Source organism: Diplotaxodon limnothrissa, unplaced genomic scaffold (genome assembly GCF_057381915.1).
Source record: "Diplotaxodon limnothrissa isolate DT_005_m unplaced genomic scaffold, D_limnothrissa_male_GT1.1 unmapped_scaffold_1, whole genome shotgun sequence".
Lineage (NCBI taxonomy): Eukaryota > Metazoa > Chordata > Actinopteri > Cichliformes > Cichlidae > Diplotaxodon > Diplotaxodon limnothrissa.
This window is the reverse complement of record NW_028188555.1, coordinates 521,553-542,310: the sequence shown is the minus strand read 5'-3', so window position 1 is coordinate 542,310 and position 20,758 is coordinate 521,553. Positions and strand designations below refer to the sequence as shown.

General features: G+C 43.2%; 2 protein-coding genes across 3 annotated transcripts in view; both read left to right on the top strand.

The window, feature by feature from the left end:
* The first annotated feature begins 293 nt into the window (after positions 1 to 293).
* Positions 294 to 20,758, top strand: part of LOC146606959 (protein NLRC3-like) — a 31,843-nt gene continuing 11,378 nt past the window's right edge. Inside the window, exons 1-5 of one of the 2 annotated variants that reach the window (XM_085349129.1) lie at positions 294 to 870; positions 3,580 to 3,679; positions 5,498 to 5,576; positions 5,681 to 7,469; positions 13,580 to 13,753. In XM_085349129.1, the coding sequence (XP_085205255.1) occupies positions 761 to 870; positions 3,580 to 3,679; positions 5,498 to 5,576; positions 5,681 to 7,469; positions 13,580 to 13,753 (2,252 nt within the window). In that variant the 5' untranslated portion in view covers positions 294 to 760. Of the gene's footprint in view, positions 871 to 3,084; positions 3,275 to 3,579; positions 3,680 to 5,334; positions 5,577 to 5,680; positions 7,470 to 13,579; positions 13,754 to 20,758 lie in introns of those variants that run through there. The other variant, XM_085349130.1, reaches the window with a different exon arrangement.
* Positions 14,194 to 20,232, top strand: LOC146606960 (ribonuclease inhibitor-like). The gene is made up of 3 exons (XM_085349100.1): positions 14,194 to 14,300; positions 16,571 to 16,750; positions 19,048 to 20,232. Exons 1-3 carry the CDS (start codon positions 14,194 to 14,196, stop codon positions 19,238 to 19,240), a joined length of 480 nt encoding a protein of 159 aa, XP_085205226.1. The 3' UTR covers positions 19,241 to 20,232.

Here is a 20,758-nt window from a genome sequence, read left to right as displayed (position 1 = left end):
TAAGAGTTTTATGTCCGTGTGAGGCCGCACGCTGATTGGATAACCACCTGTCAGTCTCAGGGTATTAGCCAATGAGCGCGCAGATTCACAGTAAGATCTTATCACGTCATTCTTTTAAACTAAAACATTGACAGTAAAACTGTAACGTGTCCTGTGATCTATAAACACTCTGTGATGAATAATCTGACGTCATTTTGAGCCTGACAGTAGTTTCCTGTCACAGAGCAGAAGCTGCAGGCAGTTTTTGGCACCTTTATATTTAATTTATTCCAAAATAAATCAATAAAGGTAGAAAAGAACTCTCAGTGACATTAAAAATCTATTTTTAAAGACAGATGTGACCAAGTGCAACAAATATAAGATGAGATGTTTACAGATATTTGAAGTATTGATCATATGTAGAACACAGAGCAGGTCCAATAACAGAGTCATCCTGCTCACAAACAGCAGTTTGGTTTCATGAGCTCACTTCCTGCAGTGATCCTCAGCTTCTCTCCAAAGGAGCCGTAACATGTGGGCTCCTCACCATGATGATGATCCCAAACACACTGAGTTCCTTCATCCACCTGATCATGTACTTATTAAATAATGTGATGGTTTTGGTGTTTTTTAAAGACTTTGAGCCTCTAAAATAACTGGTTTGGACTTTAGGGCCAAAGCTCCAACATTAGAAAGCCGTCAGTGTGATGCTTCCAGTACAACAGCACCTCTGAGTGTGTGTGTTTACCTCTCAGACTAACTCCACCCTGACATCAAGAAGATGGAGGAAGAGGACGGAGCAGCATCTGCAGCATCCAGCTGTGTGTCTGTGAGGAGTGACGGAGTTACACAAACACCTCCACCTTACAGTCATGGACCTGCAGCAACAATGTAAGAACACTACTAACTTTATTAGTCATTTCAACATAACCATGACAGAATCATTGATCTGTGATTGGTTCAAACTGTTTGATCTGAGTTTGATTTTTATTGACTTGTTTTCTTGCTAAGATCTGAACTCTGTAAGTTTAAGTGAAGTCAGTGCAGCAGAATCAGAGAGAAGAGCTGAGAACAAACTGAGTTCATTCAGAGACAGAAAAAACCGCTGATGATTGGCTGACCTGTCAGCGTTATGAGGCAGACACAATATCACAGAGGGATCAGCTGATCATATGGCTGTCAGAGAGAACTGATCAGTTATTGATGTTTGTGTTTGCAGAGGTCAGAGGTCACAGTCTCCAGCATCCAGCTGTGTGTCTGTGAGGAGTGACTGGTCCAGAGAAATATTTCCTCCAGACTTCAGTGATGAACCTGCAGCAACAATGTTCTTCAATCATGGAGCTCAGCTGACCATGTAAGAGAGCTGCTGACTCAGAGTTCAAAGGTTGTTTCTATAAATGTTCTGCCAGTGACATCATAACTTAACCTAACACTGGTCTGTGTATGAAGTATCATTTAGTGGCAGTTGTTAAAGTTGTATAATGATGATGCTAGTTTGGGGTGTATTTTCCTGCTGATGCAAATGCATCTACTTTGCCCTTTGTCTGGTGCTTTGGACAAAGACGTCCAATGAAACTCAGAACAACACAGTTTGCACCACCAGCAGGCAGAGGAAGTGGCTGACATCCAGAAATCCTACCAGTGGCTGAACAAAGCTGGACTGAAAGACAGCACAGAGGCACTAATCATGGCAGCACAGGAACAAGCTCCGAGCACAAGACCCATAGAGCCCGGGGTCTACATGGCTCTTTTTGGGGGGGTTGTGTTGTATTAATAGTGACTTTGTTTCTTTGGACCAAAATCTTTTGTTTTTCAGTTCAGTTGCAACATTGACTAACACTAATGCAGGGGTCGGCAACCTGCGGCTCTTTAGTCCTTACAGTGCGGCTCCTCGTGGTTTGGGAAAATAAATTAGAAGTATTTAGCTGAAGTGTATTTTATTTATGTTCTTTTTTAACTTGTAGTTCTAAATTGGAAGATTATTGTGATATTGAAATATAAAAATAAAATTATATTTTTTTTATTTTTTCATCGTTCAAATAAGCGTCACACTCGCGGAAGCCGGTGTACCCGCCGAAACGCCGTGCATTTATCGAGACTTTCAGCCCCAGGTAGGCCAATTATGGATCTTCGGATCCACATTATGTCAGCAGCTGTTCTCCACCGTGAACTATGTTAAAAACAAACACCGCTCACGCCTCACAGACGACAGCTTACAGTCCTGTAAAGATGAAAGTGACTTCGTACAGCCCCGACCTGCAGACGCTGTGCGCAGAGGTTCAGGAGCAGAAGTCCCGTTGTAAACATATCACGGCAGACCCGACGATGTTTGCATGAACACGCTTTTCAGCTTCTCTTTATTGACCACTTTTCACACACGGTTGCTGTACGCACACAGCCGGCTGTAGCTTTGCAGCTCACAGCCCGACACACAACAGCACAGACGTTAAGGCGGCGAGGCGTGATTGCGGGTGCCGCTCAGGTGCGTCCGCCTCCCCTGCAGCGGCGCTGCAGACCACGCCCCGCCACACACATTAACCAGGTAAAATACATATTTAGGCAGAATTTTGCAAATATCTATTTTTCATCTTTCAGCAGCATAGAGCTTTTTTTCCAATTATTTTTTAAAAGTCAGGTCAAGGCTCCAAAAGCCCAAAGGAGATATAAGGGTGGCGGCTCACAGCAGCTTTTGTTTGCTACATCATTTTAGTTCAGCTGGGTGTCTTTCCTTTGGTTATATTTCTTTAAGAGTTCAAATGTGTTCATTACATAAATAACATGTAATTTTCTCTGTAGCACTTCATGGATTTCATAAGCAACACACCTTAGTTGTTCACACAAAGCATAAAGGTAAAAACAGTATATACAGTGTTCTCTTCATTCTAGATGTCAAAAAGTATTTGTGGCTCCCAGTGTTTTCTTTTGCGTGGAAACTGGCTCCAAATGGCTCTTTGGGTCCTGAAGGTTGCTGACCCCTGACCTAATGGTATATTTTTTTTAGCTGGATCGTTCTATAAAAACATGAATCAAATCTGAGAAAAGTTTCCACCTGACCTGTTGAATGTTATTGAAGCCAGAAGTTTGCCTTCATACTGTGTTTCTTGCATGCCTTTTGTGGTGTACTAATTGATGTGAAATGAATGCAATGTGGTTGTGTTTGCAGAGGTCAGAGGTCACAGTCTCCAGTATCCAGCTGTGTGTCTGTGAGGAGTGACTGGTCCAGAAACAATCCTCCAGTCTTCAGTCATGAACCTGCACCAACAATGTTCTTCAATCATGGAGCTCAGCTGACCATGTAAGAGAGCTGCTAAGTCAGAGTTCAAAGGTTGTTTCTATAAATGTTCTACCAGTGACATCATAAATGATTCCTAATGGTGGTCCGGGTACGATAATGCTAGTATCAATCGTAGTAATAATGCAATCCAAGGTAATGATTTCTTCTCTGTTGCTGTGAACGTCTCTGCAGCCGTCTGTACTCTAATCTGAGACAACTATTACTGACAGAAACCATCACATCATCCAGTTTGTGTGTTTGCAGCTGCTTAAAAGATTTTAAACAGAGATTAATCAGTAATTCATGTGATGTGTTTGTGTTTGCAGAGGTCAGAGGTCACAGTCTCCAGCATCCAGCTGTGTGTCTATGAGGAGTGACTGGTCCAAAGACAAACCTCCAGTCTTCAGTGATGAACCTGCAGCAACAATGTTCTTCAATCATGGAGCTCAGCTGACCATGTAAGAGAGCTGCTGACTCATTTACGGGTGTTTGAAATTCTGTGACCACTTTGTAATTTTAGTTTATATTTTTAAAGTGTTTTTATTTGTAGTTGCCTGTATTTTTATTACACTGTGTGTAACGTGGTGGTTTGTGCTGTTTGGGATCGTTTTGGTGTATTTGTGTCAGAACATCAGATAAATGATTTCATCACATTTTAAAAGAAAGTATCAGGATAATAATCTGAACTGAGTCATCAGAAATAGAAAGATGGTCTCAACAGGCCACTGAGCTGATCTCCAAAGAAATGCAGAAGATTGAAGAGTCCGAGGCTGTTTATTTGTCACAGGCATCGTCATACACGTACAACACAGTGAAATGTGCTGAGCTGCTCCTGTGACTGGACAAAACATTAGAAACAATCATTAAATGAAATAATGAAACATTGTGCAGATGTAATGTTAAAGTGCTTTGTGCCACATTAGCACAGCATGTACTGACAGAGCAGTGCAAGCAGAACAAAGCAAATGAGCAAAGTGATGTAAAGAGAGTAACTGAACAGAGTGAGCAGAGTAATATCAGCAGTAATGAAGCAGCAGGATCAGTGTAGCAGCGTGTGACGTCATAATGAATCAGGTATGATCTGAAATATGACAGTGAGACAAGAACATGATGTAAGGTCCTGTTTAAACCCTGATGGTGATGCTATGAGGGGAGCATGTTCTGATTTAGGACTTGGATGGTCTGAGGATAGAAGCTCCTCTCTGTTTGTGTCCTGATGGTGCAGAAGCTTCTGCCTGATTGTAGAAGGAGCTGACGCCAGCATCATCCCAGAGGTGAAGCTCCTCTGTGTGCAGACCTGAGGTCAGATTCCTCCAGGCTGATGTTCAGGATCTACAGAAACGTGTGGTTGTAGTTATTGCTGCACTGTGTGCTGACAGCAGATACTCAGAACAAAGCGCTGCACACGTGTTCTTTACAAACATCTGTACATATCAAATATGGATCATGGCAGTGAATGAACACGTTTCTGTCATTTGTTTCATTGGCTTCTTTTTTCTGCCTGTGTTCATGTGATTAATGTCTAACACATAAACAGGTTTGTAATCAAACATCACATCATCAGGGAGGCATCATGAAACAAAGTTACTGCTGGAGGCTGAACTCAATTTGGTGGCAATGTTCAAAAATATCACTCAGATCATTTCAAAGCTTTTAGTTCTTCTTCTTCACTTCTGTAAAACAATAGAAAGAAAATCAGAACCCAGAAGTTCACTTCCTGCTGACTGAACTCTTTCAAAATAAAGCTGAAAGCTCTGAATGTGACACCGCTGCTCCACCACAGTTTTTAGAGGAGGTCAAAGGTCAGTTCAGAGTGATGGATCCCAAACTTCCAGTACATCCAGTGAAGGACATAATCAGCTCTGTGATGAAGGCTTTTACTGTGGAGTTTGTAGGCTGATCACTCTGTGTTTAATAAGACAGGCAGGAACAGCAAAGGAAACTTGGATTCTGAACTCAAACACAAGTTTCTCCACTTTGACTTTTCTCTGTGACCATCAGAGCTTCTGCACAGTGTCATCAAATCTGGATGTTTGTCACTGACAGTCAATGATTTTAGTGATAAAGAAATGTGTTCACAGAGGGAGGAAGAGGAAGAGGAGTGGTGTCTGTGAGGAGGAGCAGCTGTCCTGCTGTGCTTTGTGTCAGGACGTCCTGAAGGATCCAGTCTCTACCAGCTGTGGACACTGGTTCTGCAGACAGTGCATCTCCTCATACTGGGACCAGTCTGCTTCATCAGGAGACTGGTCCTGTCCCCAGTGTGGAGAAAGATCCAGAAGCAGAGCTGGACTGCAGACAGCCAGTCAGAGCAGCTGTGTACAAAGTAAGACTGAACATCTGTCTGCTGATGGACTCATTTCTGAAAACTGGACTTCTTGTTGTTGTTCAGACATTGAAGAGTTTTCTTTCTGTTTTTCTTTCTTTCAGCAGATGTTGGTCTGCAGGAGGTTTTAGATGAACATAAGATCAGTCTGAGGAGGAGATGTGAACGTGTGACTGAAGGAAGTGATGAAACAGGAAGTAGAACCCTCCTCAACAGGATCTACACTGAGCTCTACATCACAGAGGGACAGAGTGAAGAGGTTCATAGCCAACATGAGGTGAGGCAGCTGGAGACAGCTTCCAAGATGGACGCCCTCCATGACACTCCAATCAGGTGCCAGGACATCTTTAAAGCCTTACCTGACCAACAGAGACCCATCAGAGTGGTTCTGACCAACGGCGTGGCTGGTGTTGGAAAAACCTTCTCAGTGCAGAAGTTCACTCTGGACTGGGCAGAGGGCTTGGAGAACCAACATGTCAGTGTGGTGGTTCTGCTTTCATTCAGGGAGCTGAACCTGATCAGAGATGAGCAGTACAGTCTTCTGGAGCTGCTCCATGTTTTCCATCCAACATTACAGAAGGTCACAGCAGAGAAGCTGGCTGTCTCTCAGCTTTTGTTCATCTTTGACGGCCTGGATGAAAGCAGACTTTCATTGGATTTCACCAACAGGAAGCTGCTGTCTGATGTCACACAGAAGTCATCAGTCAGCCAGCTGCTGACAAACCTCATCCAGGGGAATCTGCTTCCCTCGGCTCTCGTCTGGATAACTTCCCGACCCGCAGCAGCCAATCAGATCCCTCCTACATGTGTTGACAGGCTAACAGAAGTACGAGGCTTCACTGACGCCCAGAAGGAGGAGTACTTCAGGAGGAGATTCAGTGATGAAGAGCTGTCCAGCAGAATCATCTCCCACATGAAGACATCCAGGAGCCTCCACATCATGTGTAGAATCCCAGTCTTCTGCTGGATCACTGCTACAGTTCTGGAGCACATGTTGACTACAGAGCAGAGAGGAGAGCTGCCCAAGACCCTGACTGACATGTACTCACACTTCCTGCTGGTTCAGACAAAGAGGAAGAAGAACAAGTACCACGAGGGACATGAGACGAGTCCACAGGAGCTGACGGAGGCTGACAGGGAAGTTCTTCTGAAGCTGGGGAGGCTGGCGTTTGAACACCTGGAGAAAGGAAACATCATGTTCTACCAAGAAGACCTGGAGCAGTGTGGTCTGGATGTGACAGAGGCCTCGGTGTACTCAGGAGTTTGTACAGAGATCTTCAAAAGAGAGTGTGTGATCTTCCAGAAACCAGTCTACTGCTTTGTTCATCTGAGCATCCAGGAGTTTCTGGCTGCAGTCTACATGTTCCACTGTTTCACCAACAGGAAGTCAGAGGTGCTGAAGGACTTCCTGGGAATAAAATACAAAGAGTCATCTCTGGATGATTTCCTTAAACGAGCCATGGAGAAATCCCTCCAGAGTAAAAATGGCCACCTGGACCTGTTTGTCCGCTTCCTTCATGGCCTCTGTCTGGAGTCCAACCAGAGACTCTTAGGAGGTCTGCTGGGTCAGACAGAGAACAGTCCAGAAACCATCCAGAGAGTCATCAAGAACCTGAAGAATAACAAGAAGTTTAAATCCTGTCCTGACAGAAACATCAACATCTTCCACTGTCTGATGGAGATGAACGACCTCTCAGTACATCAGGAGATCCAAGAGTTCCTGAAGTCAAAGAAAAGGTCAAAGGACCTCTCTATGATCCACTGCTCAGCTCTGGCCTTCATGCTGCAGATGTCAGAGGAGGTTCTGGATGAGTTTGACCTGCAGAAGTACAAAGCTTCAAAGGAGGGACGACTGAGACTGATTCCAGCTGTGAGGAACTGCAGAAAGGCTCGGTGAGTCCAGATGTGATCATTACATCATTGATCAGTGTCGGTTAATAGTTTAATCTTTAAATTAAAAACACAGTCCTTGGTTATAAAGTGCTTTACAAACACCAACATTACGGCTAACAGCTGGATTCTCCTGTTTCAGTGCAGCTAGCCAAACAACAAAGAGCCACTTGCTGCTAAAGACAGAGTGAAAGTGGACGGTATATCCTCCATTCTTCATGTAAAACACATGCAGTGAATTGTAATGCACCATCTGTGTTTCCCTTCATGCAGTTTTCTCTTTATGGTGGACTTGGATATTTAAATGTTTCCCTCCTGGAGAGTCTTGTTCACTTGATTAGTTTTTGTGAAGAGGATTCTCCTCACCCCGTCTCCAAGGGAGACACCAGCTACCCTTCAGAGAAAATTTATTTGCCCCACTTGTAACCACGATCTGGTTCTTCCCGTCACTGCCCACAGCTCGTGACCATAGGTGAGGGCAGGGACGTAGATCGACCGGTAAATTGAGAGCTTCGCTGTCACGCTCAGCTCTCTCTCTTCACCACGACAGACCGGTACAGCGTCCACCTCACTGTTACCGCAGCAACAGTCTGTCTGTTGATTCCTGCTCCCCTCCCCCTTCTTTACACGACCCTGAGATACTCAGACTCCTCCACCTGGGGCAGGAACTTGTCTCTGACCCAGAGTGGGCACTCCACCCTTTCCCAGCTGAGGACCATGGCCTCAGATGCTGATCCTCATTCACACGGCTTCACACTCTGCTGAGAACAGCTCCACTGTGAGCTGGAGGCCATCACCTGATGAAGCCAACAGAACCACATCCTCTGTGAAAACAGAGACGAGACTGTGACACCACACAAGTGGAATATAAGGTCAGAGGTCAGCTAATACCTAATATGGTAATCCTGAGCTAACAGGAAAGGGAAATGCAGTGAAGAAATGGATTTTCAAATGAGAAGTGGAATCACCATTTTAAATGTACAAAGTAAATCTTTGATTTTATTTTTTAAAAGATTTTAAAATCTTTTTAAAAATTGGAATTCAAAAATGTTTTTTAAAATGAAATACATTTACTCACTAAATTTACTATTATTAGTATAGTATACTATTATACTGTACATATCTGTTTTTAACAGGGAATTTTGATCCTGTTACATTTGACTTCTGTTGAGCTTCTTGAATTGTCACCTTCAGTTCCTTTCCTTTACTCTTCCAGTGTCTTTGGTTTAAATGTATTTACCCTGATAACTGCATATGAAACAGTTCACCTCTTTTCACTCACTATTATCTGTTTGCCATAAAAGTGTTGGTGATGTGTTGGGAGAATCATTATTTTCAGTCTCTTCTTATAAACATAGTGAGGCAAAGATGTGGGTCGTGGTCCCTGATAATCAGATGTGTCTGTGTTCTGTTACATGTGACGTTAGAGAGGTTTTAGTGGAGATAAAAACAGGACCAACATCACTCGTGACTGCTTTCCTGTCTTCAGTGTGTTTACTGTTGGAGCTCGTCCTCCTGTTGCATCTGTCACAGCTGTTACGCTCCTCTGTGACTCCTCCTCTATCTGCTGTCACACTGCAGGAGTTTTTGGTCATGGCGTGTGAATAACTGCCGAGGTCGGCTAGGACGACGCCACCACTCGTTGTCAGACCCTGTCACGCTGTCTGTTTTCATCTTTAGCCGAGGTTATTAAGAACTTCAAAATGAAACCAGTCTCTGTTTTCAGTCTCCGCCCTCTTTTGCAGCTTTGAGCCAGGTTGTAACACCTGTTAAAGTCACCACCTGTTGTGACCGGGGAGTGAGATGAGTGTGAGAAAGATGAAAACAACGTCTCATTCTGACTAGTTACTGGGAACTGATGTGTGATGATGCAATAACAAAGATGACTGTTTCTATGATTTTCTGTTTTATTAATTGTTTTTATTGATGATAAGGACAGGCAGAGGAGATTGGATGGATTTACTTCGTTTTATTCTTTTGCACTGAAATGGAGTCCAGTGTACAGTCCTTGGCGTTGCACATTTTAATATGTTTTAGCTGAGACTGTAGTGGGCACTCTTTAAATGTCGGGTCAGTTTGTCACGTTAGAGCCTATTTGTGCCTGTTAGTGCTGCGATGACTTCAGACCGAGCTGACTGAGGGGTCTAAGCTCATGATGCCACCAGCAACACCCGGGTCATGCTGCAGAGTTTTCAAACCCGACATAATTTACTCAGGTTATATCAGGTGATCTAAGAAAGGCCGCTTAGAAAGAAAAGCGAGTGCACTGCTTTAAGTGTCTTGAAGATGTTTAATCCGAACATTCAGCTTCTTCACTTCTAAAACCAGAAAGTGGAGAGTCCCAGATTTTAATCCTAGTGGGAGTGTCCCTTAAGAGGGTCGCTGACCAACTATTGATCATGTGGCTCATCACATGAGCCAAGCTGTGAAAAAGGGTGTGGGTGATTATCAGCAGCGGTTTCGAGAGATGAAACGTCTTCAAGAAACTTAAAGAAGTCACTTTTCTTTCCAGGCTCCTTAGATTACCATGACTGTATGATGAGAACCTACACAGACATATCAGGTGAAGTTTTCAGTGTTTTGGTTCAGTTTAATGTAAAAATGGAGATGAAACACATATAAAGGCTGGTTTACACCACTGAGCCCTGCTCTAAAACACTGACACAGATCTGTCTGTGAAGCTGGCTTTAACAAATAAGAGCTTAAAGTTTTAAACACATGTTTAGCGCCGAACTGTCCACTTTACTGTCTGTAGCAGGAAGTGGCTGTTTGGCACTGAAACGGGAGAATCCAGCTGTTAGCCGAGATGTTGTGTTTGTAAAGCTCTTCATAAACGAGGACTGTGGAGGAGGAGAGCCTGTGTGAGTCAGGTGGTTCACCGGCCGAGTGTGTCAGCGGCAGAAACAGCTGATCAGCGCCGTTTTATGCAGTAAAATAATCTTTCTGTTCCCAAACACATCCACACAGTTTACAACATAACAGCCCACTACATGCACATCTCACCGCAAACATGCATAAACCTGAACATAAAATATGTCCTGTACCTGTGTGATCTCTTTAAGTAACTCACAGAATATCAACACTAACGCCACAAGTTTGTTGGTATTTTAACATTTTAACCATTGATTTTGAATTAAAACCAACAGTTAAAATATTTTTGCACCAGAGGAAAGAGCAGCAGAAATATTAAGACAGATAAATCATTCTGTCTTCAGTCTCCATGAACAGCATCAACATCCTCTGGTGAAATTTCTCTTTCCTCCTTAAAATATATTAAATGTCAGTTTAATTCCAGATTAATGGTTAAAACATGTATGTCACATATGAACATCAGGAAATAAAGAAAAGTGACTGATTCAGTTCCATATATGCTCCAGGGAGGCGTTAAGGTTCATTAAAATTGTTCAGTTATTAAACTTTAATCTGAGCCGAGCTGACTTCCTCAGGAACAAATAAACACCGAGATAAACTTCACCTTACAGATATAATCTAAATGAATCATATCCAATCTCAGAGAGTTGACAGTCAGCTGTGTGCTGGGAGACATGTTTGTCTGCAGTGTACGAGCTCTGACCGCTCTCCAAAAATGTCGGAGTGAATACATTAATATTAAAAGTGTAGCTGGTGACACAGAAACAGAGGATTTAAGAAGTTTAAGTGTAGGTCGGGTCCACACATGTCCAAACACCTGTGCGTAGGCCTGCTTGTTACTCAGAAACGAACACTAATAAAATGGCCATAAGGCCAAAGCAATGGTTTTGACTGGTGTTGACCCCGCCCCCACCCTGAGTGTGGATGCTGAGAGAAGGGCCAGCTGTGAATATGAGGCTGTGGGAGCAGATGGAGAGAGAGTATGTCGGGGTATCCCAGTACAAACTTTACTGGGGTCAGAAATTAGACAGACCCCAGTTCCTTTGTTTGATTTATCTAGTTTGATGTTAGGAAAGAGATTCATGAGATGGAAAAACCTCCCAGTCTACTGAGATTCAGAAATGATTTGTACTAGAGCTGGGCAATATGAGATTTTTTCATATCACGATATGTTTTTTTCATTTCAGGCGATAACGATATCTATCACGATATAAGCCAAATAACTATATTTGTAAGATTTAAATGTGCCGTTGCTCACAAGTAAAATGTGAAATAATCAGCAGCTTGTTTTTAAATATTTATTTCCCATAATAAGTTCAACAGGGTAGATGTACTTAAGGAACATGAGACTTTTTCAGATAAATAAAGGCAAATATTGCAAACTACACAAAAGGCAGCCGCTAAAGCGTTTAAGTTTCAAAATAGAACAAATGAAACAGACTAAATTGTCAATTCCACTTAGAAACAAAATATTAATTCTAAAAATAAATCTTAGTTTGTTTTACAGAAGAACAGACAAAACTGACTAACTTTTGTCAATATCAAGTAAACTGAGAACTAAAAGGAAATTCTCAATCTCTCCTTGTTGTATAGCTGAGCTTTTCAAACAGTTTTAACAGTTACTTTAGTCTGACAAAAGCCGAATGACGAATTAGCGCTTCCAGTCAGAGACTGAGGCTACGTCCACACGTACACGGGTATTTTTGAAAACGGAGATTTTCCGTTTTCGTTTTAAAAAATAATCCCGTCCACACATAAAGGCAGAAATGAAGGAAAACGCTGCTATGAACATGCCAAAGCAGCAGGTGGCGCTAGATTCCTAACCGTGCAGAAATATTGGCCAATCAGAAGTCTAGAAGCCTCGGTGGGAAAAAGTAAACAAAGCTGGGGCATAGAAGCAGAACCTGTGTGTATATGTAAGCATTTAAACACTGCAGAGAGTACAATGAACAGTAACAGTATTGTAGAAATTCATTTCACCGAAACAATAACGTGGCGCACAGTGTGACGCATGCACCAGTTTATTGTATTTCCAGACTTGCTTTCAGCACAATTTACAGTGAACGCTACTCTGTTTTTTGTCAGACTTGAAATAGCCGAAATACCTTCAAACTACGGAACTTCTATGGCTCTTCCGTTCGACAATCTCTCCGGCGTTGGAACCTTCATCTGTTTTCTCTTCGGTCACGCTCGGTTGATTTTTCTAGTCGGCACACTCATTTCCTCCATTACCCGCTGGCTCCATTACCCGCTGGCTGCTTCCCAAACAAACACACGTGCGGCTTGGCACTTGTGCTGTACGTAACAAGTCACGCGACGTGACGCTGCGGCTGTGATTGGTTCGGCTCTGTGCTACTGAATTTGGATTGGCTGACCTTTTTTTTTTTTTAATTTTTTTTAAGAGAACAAGAGCGGCGAGGTCTATCGCGATAGCTTAATTTCTCTATCGAGTAAAAGTTATATCGCGATACATATCGTTATCGTTCTATCGCCCAGCTCTAATTTGTACACATGGAAACTCCCTGAGTGGGAACAAAGAGTGTCCTGTCAGGAAGAACATTTGGAATATGGATGTTGAGGATGTGACAGTGCCTGAAATCCTGCTGCTGTTCTGAACCATAGTTTCTGATCTGAAGGTCAAACAGAGTCATGATGGTTGTTTCTATTTGTTCCTTTTTAGTTTAGTTCCCCTGAAATCAGATGTGATATCAGCAGCTCTGAGTTCATTCATCATTATTGTCCAGTGATGACATTTCTGCTCCGTTTGGTGACAGTCAGCAGATTTTTCCTGAGTGTGGACGTGAACAGTCGTACCTGACAGCAGCAGGTAGCAAACAGAGATCGTCTTTCCAGCTGGAACTCTTCACTGAGCTGAACTCATTCAAAATGTTCTGGATTCAAGACAGGAAACAGTCCACATGTGTGTCTTCACTCTGACTCTGGATCAGATCTCAGTGACAGACTGTGGACATTATGGAAGCCTAAATGTGACACCATCTTCCTCCTTCATCTGCAGATTAAAGCCAAACAAAGATTCTCATTAAAAGTCTGCAGGTCTGAGAGAGACTGAATCGTTGTGTCATGTCAAACACAGTAAGAGGAGCTGAAGCACAGATGTGAAGAGCAGATGTTCATCAGATTATGACCTCACTCTGTTTTGTCTTCATATACATTCAGTCTGTGTTTATAATGCAGACTTTCTGCTTTTATAATAACATATTTTATATTTTCTGTAATCTCAGACTGGCTGACTGTGGACTCTCAGAGACTCACTGTGAAGTTGTGGCCTCGGCTCTGAAGTCCATCCCCTCCCATCTGACAGAACTGGACATTAGTAACAACAAGCTGCAGGATTCAGGCGTGAAGCTTCTGTGTGCTGGACTGGAGAGTCCAAACTGTCGACTGGAGACTCTGAGGTGAGTTCACTGACTGCAGCTGTTGTTGTTTTTCTATATTTCAGATCTTTGATATTTGAAACGTTCTTTAGTTCCTAAATGTTCAGGATGTGTCTGAAGAGAAATGTGTCTTTGAGTGCTTTCAGAAATGTTGTGTCTTTCCAAACGACTGAACAACAGTTTTTCCTCTTGGCTCCAAATAGAAGTTACAGACTTGAGCAGGGTTCATTTAAAGGCTGACAGAAGTGCAGTGGTGACGGGGAGATGTTTGTCAGGACAGCTTTTCAGCCTCCACAGGTTCATGTTGTGCTCCATCAGTCAGTGAAGATGAAGTCAGTACTGGTGAGGCTGTAGAGTGTGTGAGGGATGTGAATGAGGCTGTTGGAGATCTGATGATAGCAGATAAAAACAGGCTGCAGAGACTTTGAGCTTGTGTGGAAACAGACAGAGAAAAGAAAGACATGAATGTCAAAGCTAATAAAGGTGAAGTTAGGAGCTGTGACGATGTTCATGTATCAGAAGCTGATCGGGCTGCTACAGAGACGACCCACACAGCTGCTGTGGTGAGGTTTGTGTTAAAGCAGAGGAACACAGGCCCACACATGACAGCAAAGCAGGTTTCAGGCTCTGTGAGAGGATTTCAAACAGAAGCTGGAGAAGAGAAAGGACTACAGAAAGAAGGCAGCTGAGACCAGTCCAAGTGTTTCCATGGAGCCCAGTCTAACATTCATTTATACACTAACGTACAGAAGTGAACGGGAAAATGAATCCATAGTTTCAAATGTAGAAATAGTTCTCAGTTCATTTACAGAGTTTAATACAGTTCATGAGGAAATGTTCAGTTCGATTCAATTCGATTGGAATCTGGGAAATTTTGCCTCAGACAGAAATATTATAATTCAGTACATTTACATATTTTTGTGTCTATAAAAAGGAAGCTGACACTCGCAAGACTTTATCAAATGTGTGAGCATCACAGCAGAGGCCTTTGTGTCAAAGTAGCTGAAGATAAAACACGGAAGAACATGAAGGTGATTTTCCTGTTCTGGGATTTTATAGAAATATTCTGCAGTAGATCAAAAACGAAAGAAAACCATGAATCAACACATGAACATTACCTGATGCTGCTGAAGTGAAGCAGAGCAAAGTTACAGTGTTTTTGTTAAAGACACAACTGAGCGTTTTGCAATTTGCATAATTTTAAAAAGTTTAAATTTGTTCAGTATTGAACAGCAGAAATTAGGTTTTCTTTTCGAAAGCAAGTAAAAGGAAAAAAACAGCGGCCGACAGCGCTGTAAACAACGGTAGACTTGTGCGTAACAAGCAAGCGAATAATGCAGAAAACAGATTTTAAACAGGAAACTGTTCTTGAAGTACAGAGAGAGAGAGAGAGAGAGAGAGAGAGAGCTGTGCATGAAGTGTGATTTTATTGTGGTGGAAGCAAAACAGCAAAAGTCAGAGTGAGTTCATGACGATGTTTATGTGAAGCGTAGTTTGGATCTTCTTTTGCTGCTGGTTCAGTCAATATTGTTTGGAGAGAGATAAAACTAACAGCTTCAGAATCGAGCGCAAAAAGGACGTAAACACAAAGCGTGGACCCGCCGAAACATCAGAATCGGCGAGCTGTCGGCTTTCAGCCCCGACCGTGTCTGTGCCGTCAGTGAGAAAGGCGACATCTCACTGATTCTGATGTGTCGGCGGGTCCGAGCTTTGTGTTTACATCTCTGTGCAGAATCCGTGTTCCTGCTCTCATTTACTGTTTCAGCTGTTTGGTGGTTGTTAAAGTTTTGTGAGGTTTAACCTGAGATTCTGACATTTCGGGCAAAATAAATTAATATTAAAAAATTGATTCAGGATTTTAATTAATCAATATCACGTTATCCAAGCCAGAATCGATTTTAATCGATGAATCGATTATTAAAACCCACTCCTAATTCAAAGCACTGAAGCATCGACTTGTTTTCATTGTTGGATAATGGAACAAGAAACACAGACAGCTGGCCTTCAAAGTAAAAGCTGCTCCTTTTGAAACATGTTGGTGGTAAAATGTAAGAAGAGCTGAAGCACATAAATGATCTACGTGCCAAAATATTAAACACAGTTGATATATTTGTGTGAGTGTTGTGATTCAGGTGTAGATGTAATAATGTACATATAGCAGAGTTTCCTCTTCTAGATCAGCTGATCAGAGTCGGGCCAATCAGCTCTGAGCATGCTCAGTCTGAGTTATGGAGCCACATACTATGATTCACCATGGCAACGGCATGAACAGAGGCTCCGTGTGAATCCAGAGGAGCAGAAACATGAATGATGACAGTAGATGTTTGTGTGAAAGTGCTGGAAGCAAATGAGTGTGTGATGTTCTTTCAGTGTTGCACTTTGTAGACGCTCCCTGAGCACTGGTCTCACAGCCAGCTGCACATAGAGACCAGTGTTGTTAGTCCAGGTCAGAAGATGACTTGTTGGAATGAAAATGAGCTTGTAGTTTGTCTGCTTTAATAATGTGACTGGAAAAAGGTGTTGGACTTCAAATATGTCCATTTCTTTCACACTTCACCTTTAAAAGTGAAGCCATGTGGTTCCTGGAAGGAAAAACACAACTTTTTCAAGTCTTTGTCCTGTTTTTATGAGAAATGTACGACTTTAATGTGAAACATTCAGAGTTTTTTCTCTTGTTGTGTTTGTTTGAAGCTGCTTCCTGTTGGCTTCAGCTGTTTGGAGTTTCCATTTTCTAAACTTCTACATTCTGAACCTTCTTCAGCTCTGAACAGATGATGAAACACTGAATGATTTCAAGCACTTTGTCTAATAAACTTACATCTTTCATTCTTTATACAGATTGAAGAGCTGTGGTTTGTCAGATATTGGCCTTGATTATCTGGCAGCAGCACTGAAGTCCAACCCCTCGTATCCCACAGAGGTGGACCTGAGTGGAACCTACAGCAACCTGAAGGGTTCAGGAGTGAAGCATCTGTGTGGTTTTCGGGAGAATCCACGATGTCGATTTGAAACTCTGAGGTCAGTCAGCATGTTTTAGTTGTGCTGAGATGAATATGATGTGAAAGTTGTGCTGACACTAAACTGCAGACATCAGGCTGATATTATACTGATCCACACTGAGGATCTTCATGGTAAAGTCTGTTTTCTTCTTCTCTGGTTTAGTCCATTGACTGCAGCAGAACAATGTTCACATTTCAAACAGTGATACTCAACGTATGGCCCGCGGCCCACACGCGGCCTGCCCACCTTTCCTGATTCAGAGAGAGGGGACCCTGATTAACTGTGTAGCTTCTTCCTCACAGTTCTAAGTATCAGACACAACAATGAATAATCCACAGCTGACTGTCTTTAGCAGGTCAAAGGTCACGGCACACAGCACTCTGTGAAACAGTTTGGAGCAGGAATTCTTGCACATTTACAAACTGACACTGCTGCACAGCATGCTGGGTAATGCTAGCTGCTCAGGTATGGGCGTGCTAATGGCTGTGAGGCTCTGTGGCTGCAGAACACCGAAGAAGAGAAAAGAGAGGTGGAGGATGAAGAAAAGAGGCGGAGATGAAGCAGAAGTTTTGCTCCAGAGAGGAGCTGTGTCTGTGTGGGCGGGGCTCAGGCTGCTCCGCCCACACAGTGACAGTGAAGCAGGTGAAGAGTAATAAATGAAGACAGCAGACAGTATTTGATAAGCTGATGTACAAACATGTAGGTCGTGTCCAAATTCATGGGCTGCATCCTCCTGAGGCCGCATTTGTAGACCGATTACGTCACAGCGACACGTCGAAGGCTGTCCAAATTCGTAGACTCCTCCGAATGCAGCCAACAAATGCGTCCTCCTTTTCCCCGAATTTGAAGGATGGGTCGGGTGTGTCCTTCGTGGCCTACCATATCCCAGAATTCATAGCGCGGCCCAGCCAAACTCCAGTTTCCAACAATGGCGGCCGCTACTAAGTTTTAAAATGACTCATACTAATCTTTTTCGGTCACAAAATAAACTTTTAACATATTTTCAGGCAAGAAAGTAGCTGTGTAAACATCAAATATCTGCTCGGTTTATCAAGATACCGCATATTTGCAAAAGTGCTTCGACGTTTTCGGAGACGTCTGCTACCCACCAGCTCGATAGCTCGCCGGGAGCTCGAGGGTCACTGAAGCCGCCGAGAACGGCACAACTCCCGGCACATCATTTTCAGATCACCGCGGACTTTCGCTACTCAGGTTAAACGTGATATATAAGTCACTTAGACAACCTCAAAATGTTATTGTTTGGCTTTTTTCAGTGTTTTGTTTGTTCGTGAGTAAATCGGTTTGGCTGAGATTAAAGTTATTAGATTAGATAAAATAAAACTTTATTAATCCCCCAGGTGGGTTCCTCCTTGGTCTTTACAGAGCTGACTAAACGTCAAACAGAAAACTGATTAAACAGAAGTATGAGACGGTCGAGAATTTACGCCAGTGTCCTGTTATATTTTAGATAGCAAGGAGCAGACGGCTGAGTTTATTAAACTCCACCGAGACAGCGGTGACGCTAATCAGAAGGCTAGACCGTCCAATTTCCCCAGCCGTTTATTTCCAGCCTACCCGACCTTCTGAGGACCCAGCCCACGTAGACCGCAAAGGCCGGGTCCTCGGGAGGATGCAGCCCATGAATTTGGACACGACCGTAGAATGATGGTGGCAGCTACAGAAACAGGTCCATACAGACTGAAGCGTGTCTCAGTCTGAATGTACACTGCTGTTATAAGAGCTGTGGAAACTCAGGTCAAAAGGACGTAACCACACTGCTGACAGTTCCAGGGCAGTCACAGAGTTACAGCATCATTTGTGACCATAAAGACAGAAAGCTCATCCAAATCCTGGGATTAAAAGTCTGTCCTGGTGGTGTCCAGTCAAACACGTCTCTGTGAAAGCTTCAATCCAACAGGCTCCAAAGTCCTTCTGCTCATTTCCTCGCCGGGTTCTTGATGCTCCTGTACCATCTCTCTGTCATCCTCCTCGCTCCCTCTTTGCACTCACAGTCTTTGTGCATCATTAACACTCACATGAGGAAAACCAAAGTTTTACTGGGCAGAAGATGATCATCAGTGACTCTGTCTTTAAAACACTCTTGTTAGAAATGTTCGACTTTAATGTGAAACATTCAGAGTTTTTTCTCTTGTTGTGTTTGTTTGAAGCTGCTTCCTGTTGGCTTCAGCTGTTTGGAGTTTCCATTTTCTAAACTTCTACATTCTGAACCTTCTTCAGCTCTGAACAGATGATGAAACACTGAATGATTTCAAGCACTTTGTCTAATAAACTTACATCTTTCATTCTCTATACAGATTGGAGCGCTGTGATTTGTCAGAGATCAGCTGTGATTATCTGGAAGCAGTGCTGAAGCTCAACCCTTCGTATCCCAGAGAGGTGGACCTGAGCTACCACAAGCTTCAGGATTCAGGAGTGAAGCAGCTGTGTGTTCTTCTGGAGAATCCACAACATCAAATTGAAACTCTGAGGTCAGTCTCCACGTTTTAGTTGCGCTGACACTGTCGATCTGTGGAACTAAAACCTTTATACAGGAAGTCTGGTTCAGCTCTTTGTAGACCTTCTAATCTCTGATGCTCTGAGTCTTACTCAGTAGATGATGCAGAGTTGTGAAGCCGATGTGGGTGAGGACACTCGCCCAGCTCTAACTACTTTGACGTCCAGGCGGCTTCCCTGCTTGTCCTGATACAAACAAACCTGAGTAACCTTGCAGGTCAGATCTCATCAGTCACACCTGTTATGGCAGCTCTCCTCTAGATTGTAGTTCTTGTTAACCTGGGATGGTTTTAGAAGCCTGGACCACAGACTGCAAGGGAAGATATTACTGGGAAAGGCCAAAGCAACCTATTAGACCCATTAAACACTAACATAGATGAATACTCAGATTTAAACCTTTATTGTTTCACAAAGGGTTAAAAAGGGAACGTCCACAGTTTAGACTGCAGCAGATTTTATTAAAGCAGTTTGACAGGAGCAAAGCAAAAACACAAAGAATAAGTGTTTCACATATTAATACATATAACATAATAATAAAAGAAAAGCAAAATAATGATACAAAAGAATGAAAAAGTTGTCCAGAGCAGCAGGATGTCTGAGGTCTGCAGAAACACAAAAACACAGCAGCTAAAAATAGTTGTTGAAAGAAAACGAGGTGGGAGCTGCTGATTCCTGAGCTTTGATACTGGATTAGCTTCAGTAGTTATTCCCATCACTGCTGTAGGAGCTACATTTAGTCACAGCTGATTGTCTCCTTTGACCAATCAGAAGACTACTGTTGTAAAAACAAGCAGACAAAGAACCAATGAGAGTGAAGAACAGGATAAAGAGCTCGTGTGATGGAGGCAAAGCAATAATCAGCAGACTGTAGCAGTTTCTATCTGGATGAAAGTAGAAGGAGCTCAGCGGAGCTCAGTCCCATATCTTTGGTTAGAAACAACATCAGTGATTTCCTGCTGCTCGAGATGATTCCAGCAGCTCTCATTACAGCAGCTGATGAGAGAAACAGCCGATGGCTCACAGCTCGTGCACTGTTGGATCTCCAGATGTTCACGTGGCTGAAGTCTGTGAAGAAACTGTGGTCCACGTAGTTCACACGGCCTCAGATTGGACCGAGCTCCCTGGATCACTGCAGCATCCTCAGCTGGTACATGGACGTCTCTGCTCCTCAGTCTTGGAGCCCCTGCAGGTCCGTCCACACCACCAGGGTCTTCTCACTCACCTTTCCTTTGTCCTCGTCCTTCATCGGCCGTGCTGTGTCTTTGTTCCTGCGGTGTTGTTCCCACGATGCAGCGCTGATGTTCCCTCCTTGAATGCACAACAAGTACGGTGCTGGTCTTTCTCGGGTGGAGCAGCGACAGATTGAAGTCTTTCAGGCTTTAGTGCCGACTTCCCTGACAGAGGCTGGACTCCATGGTCTGCACAGGAGGCTTCTACACTGTGTGGAGGTGACTCCTGGACTCGAAGACAGGCTGCAGGTACATGTGTGATGAAGAGGAGCTACAGCAGTGT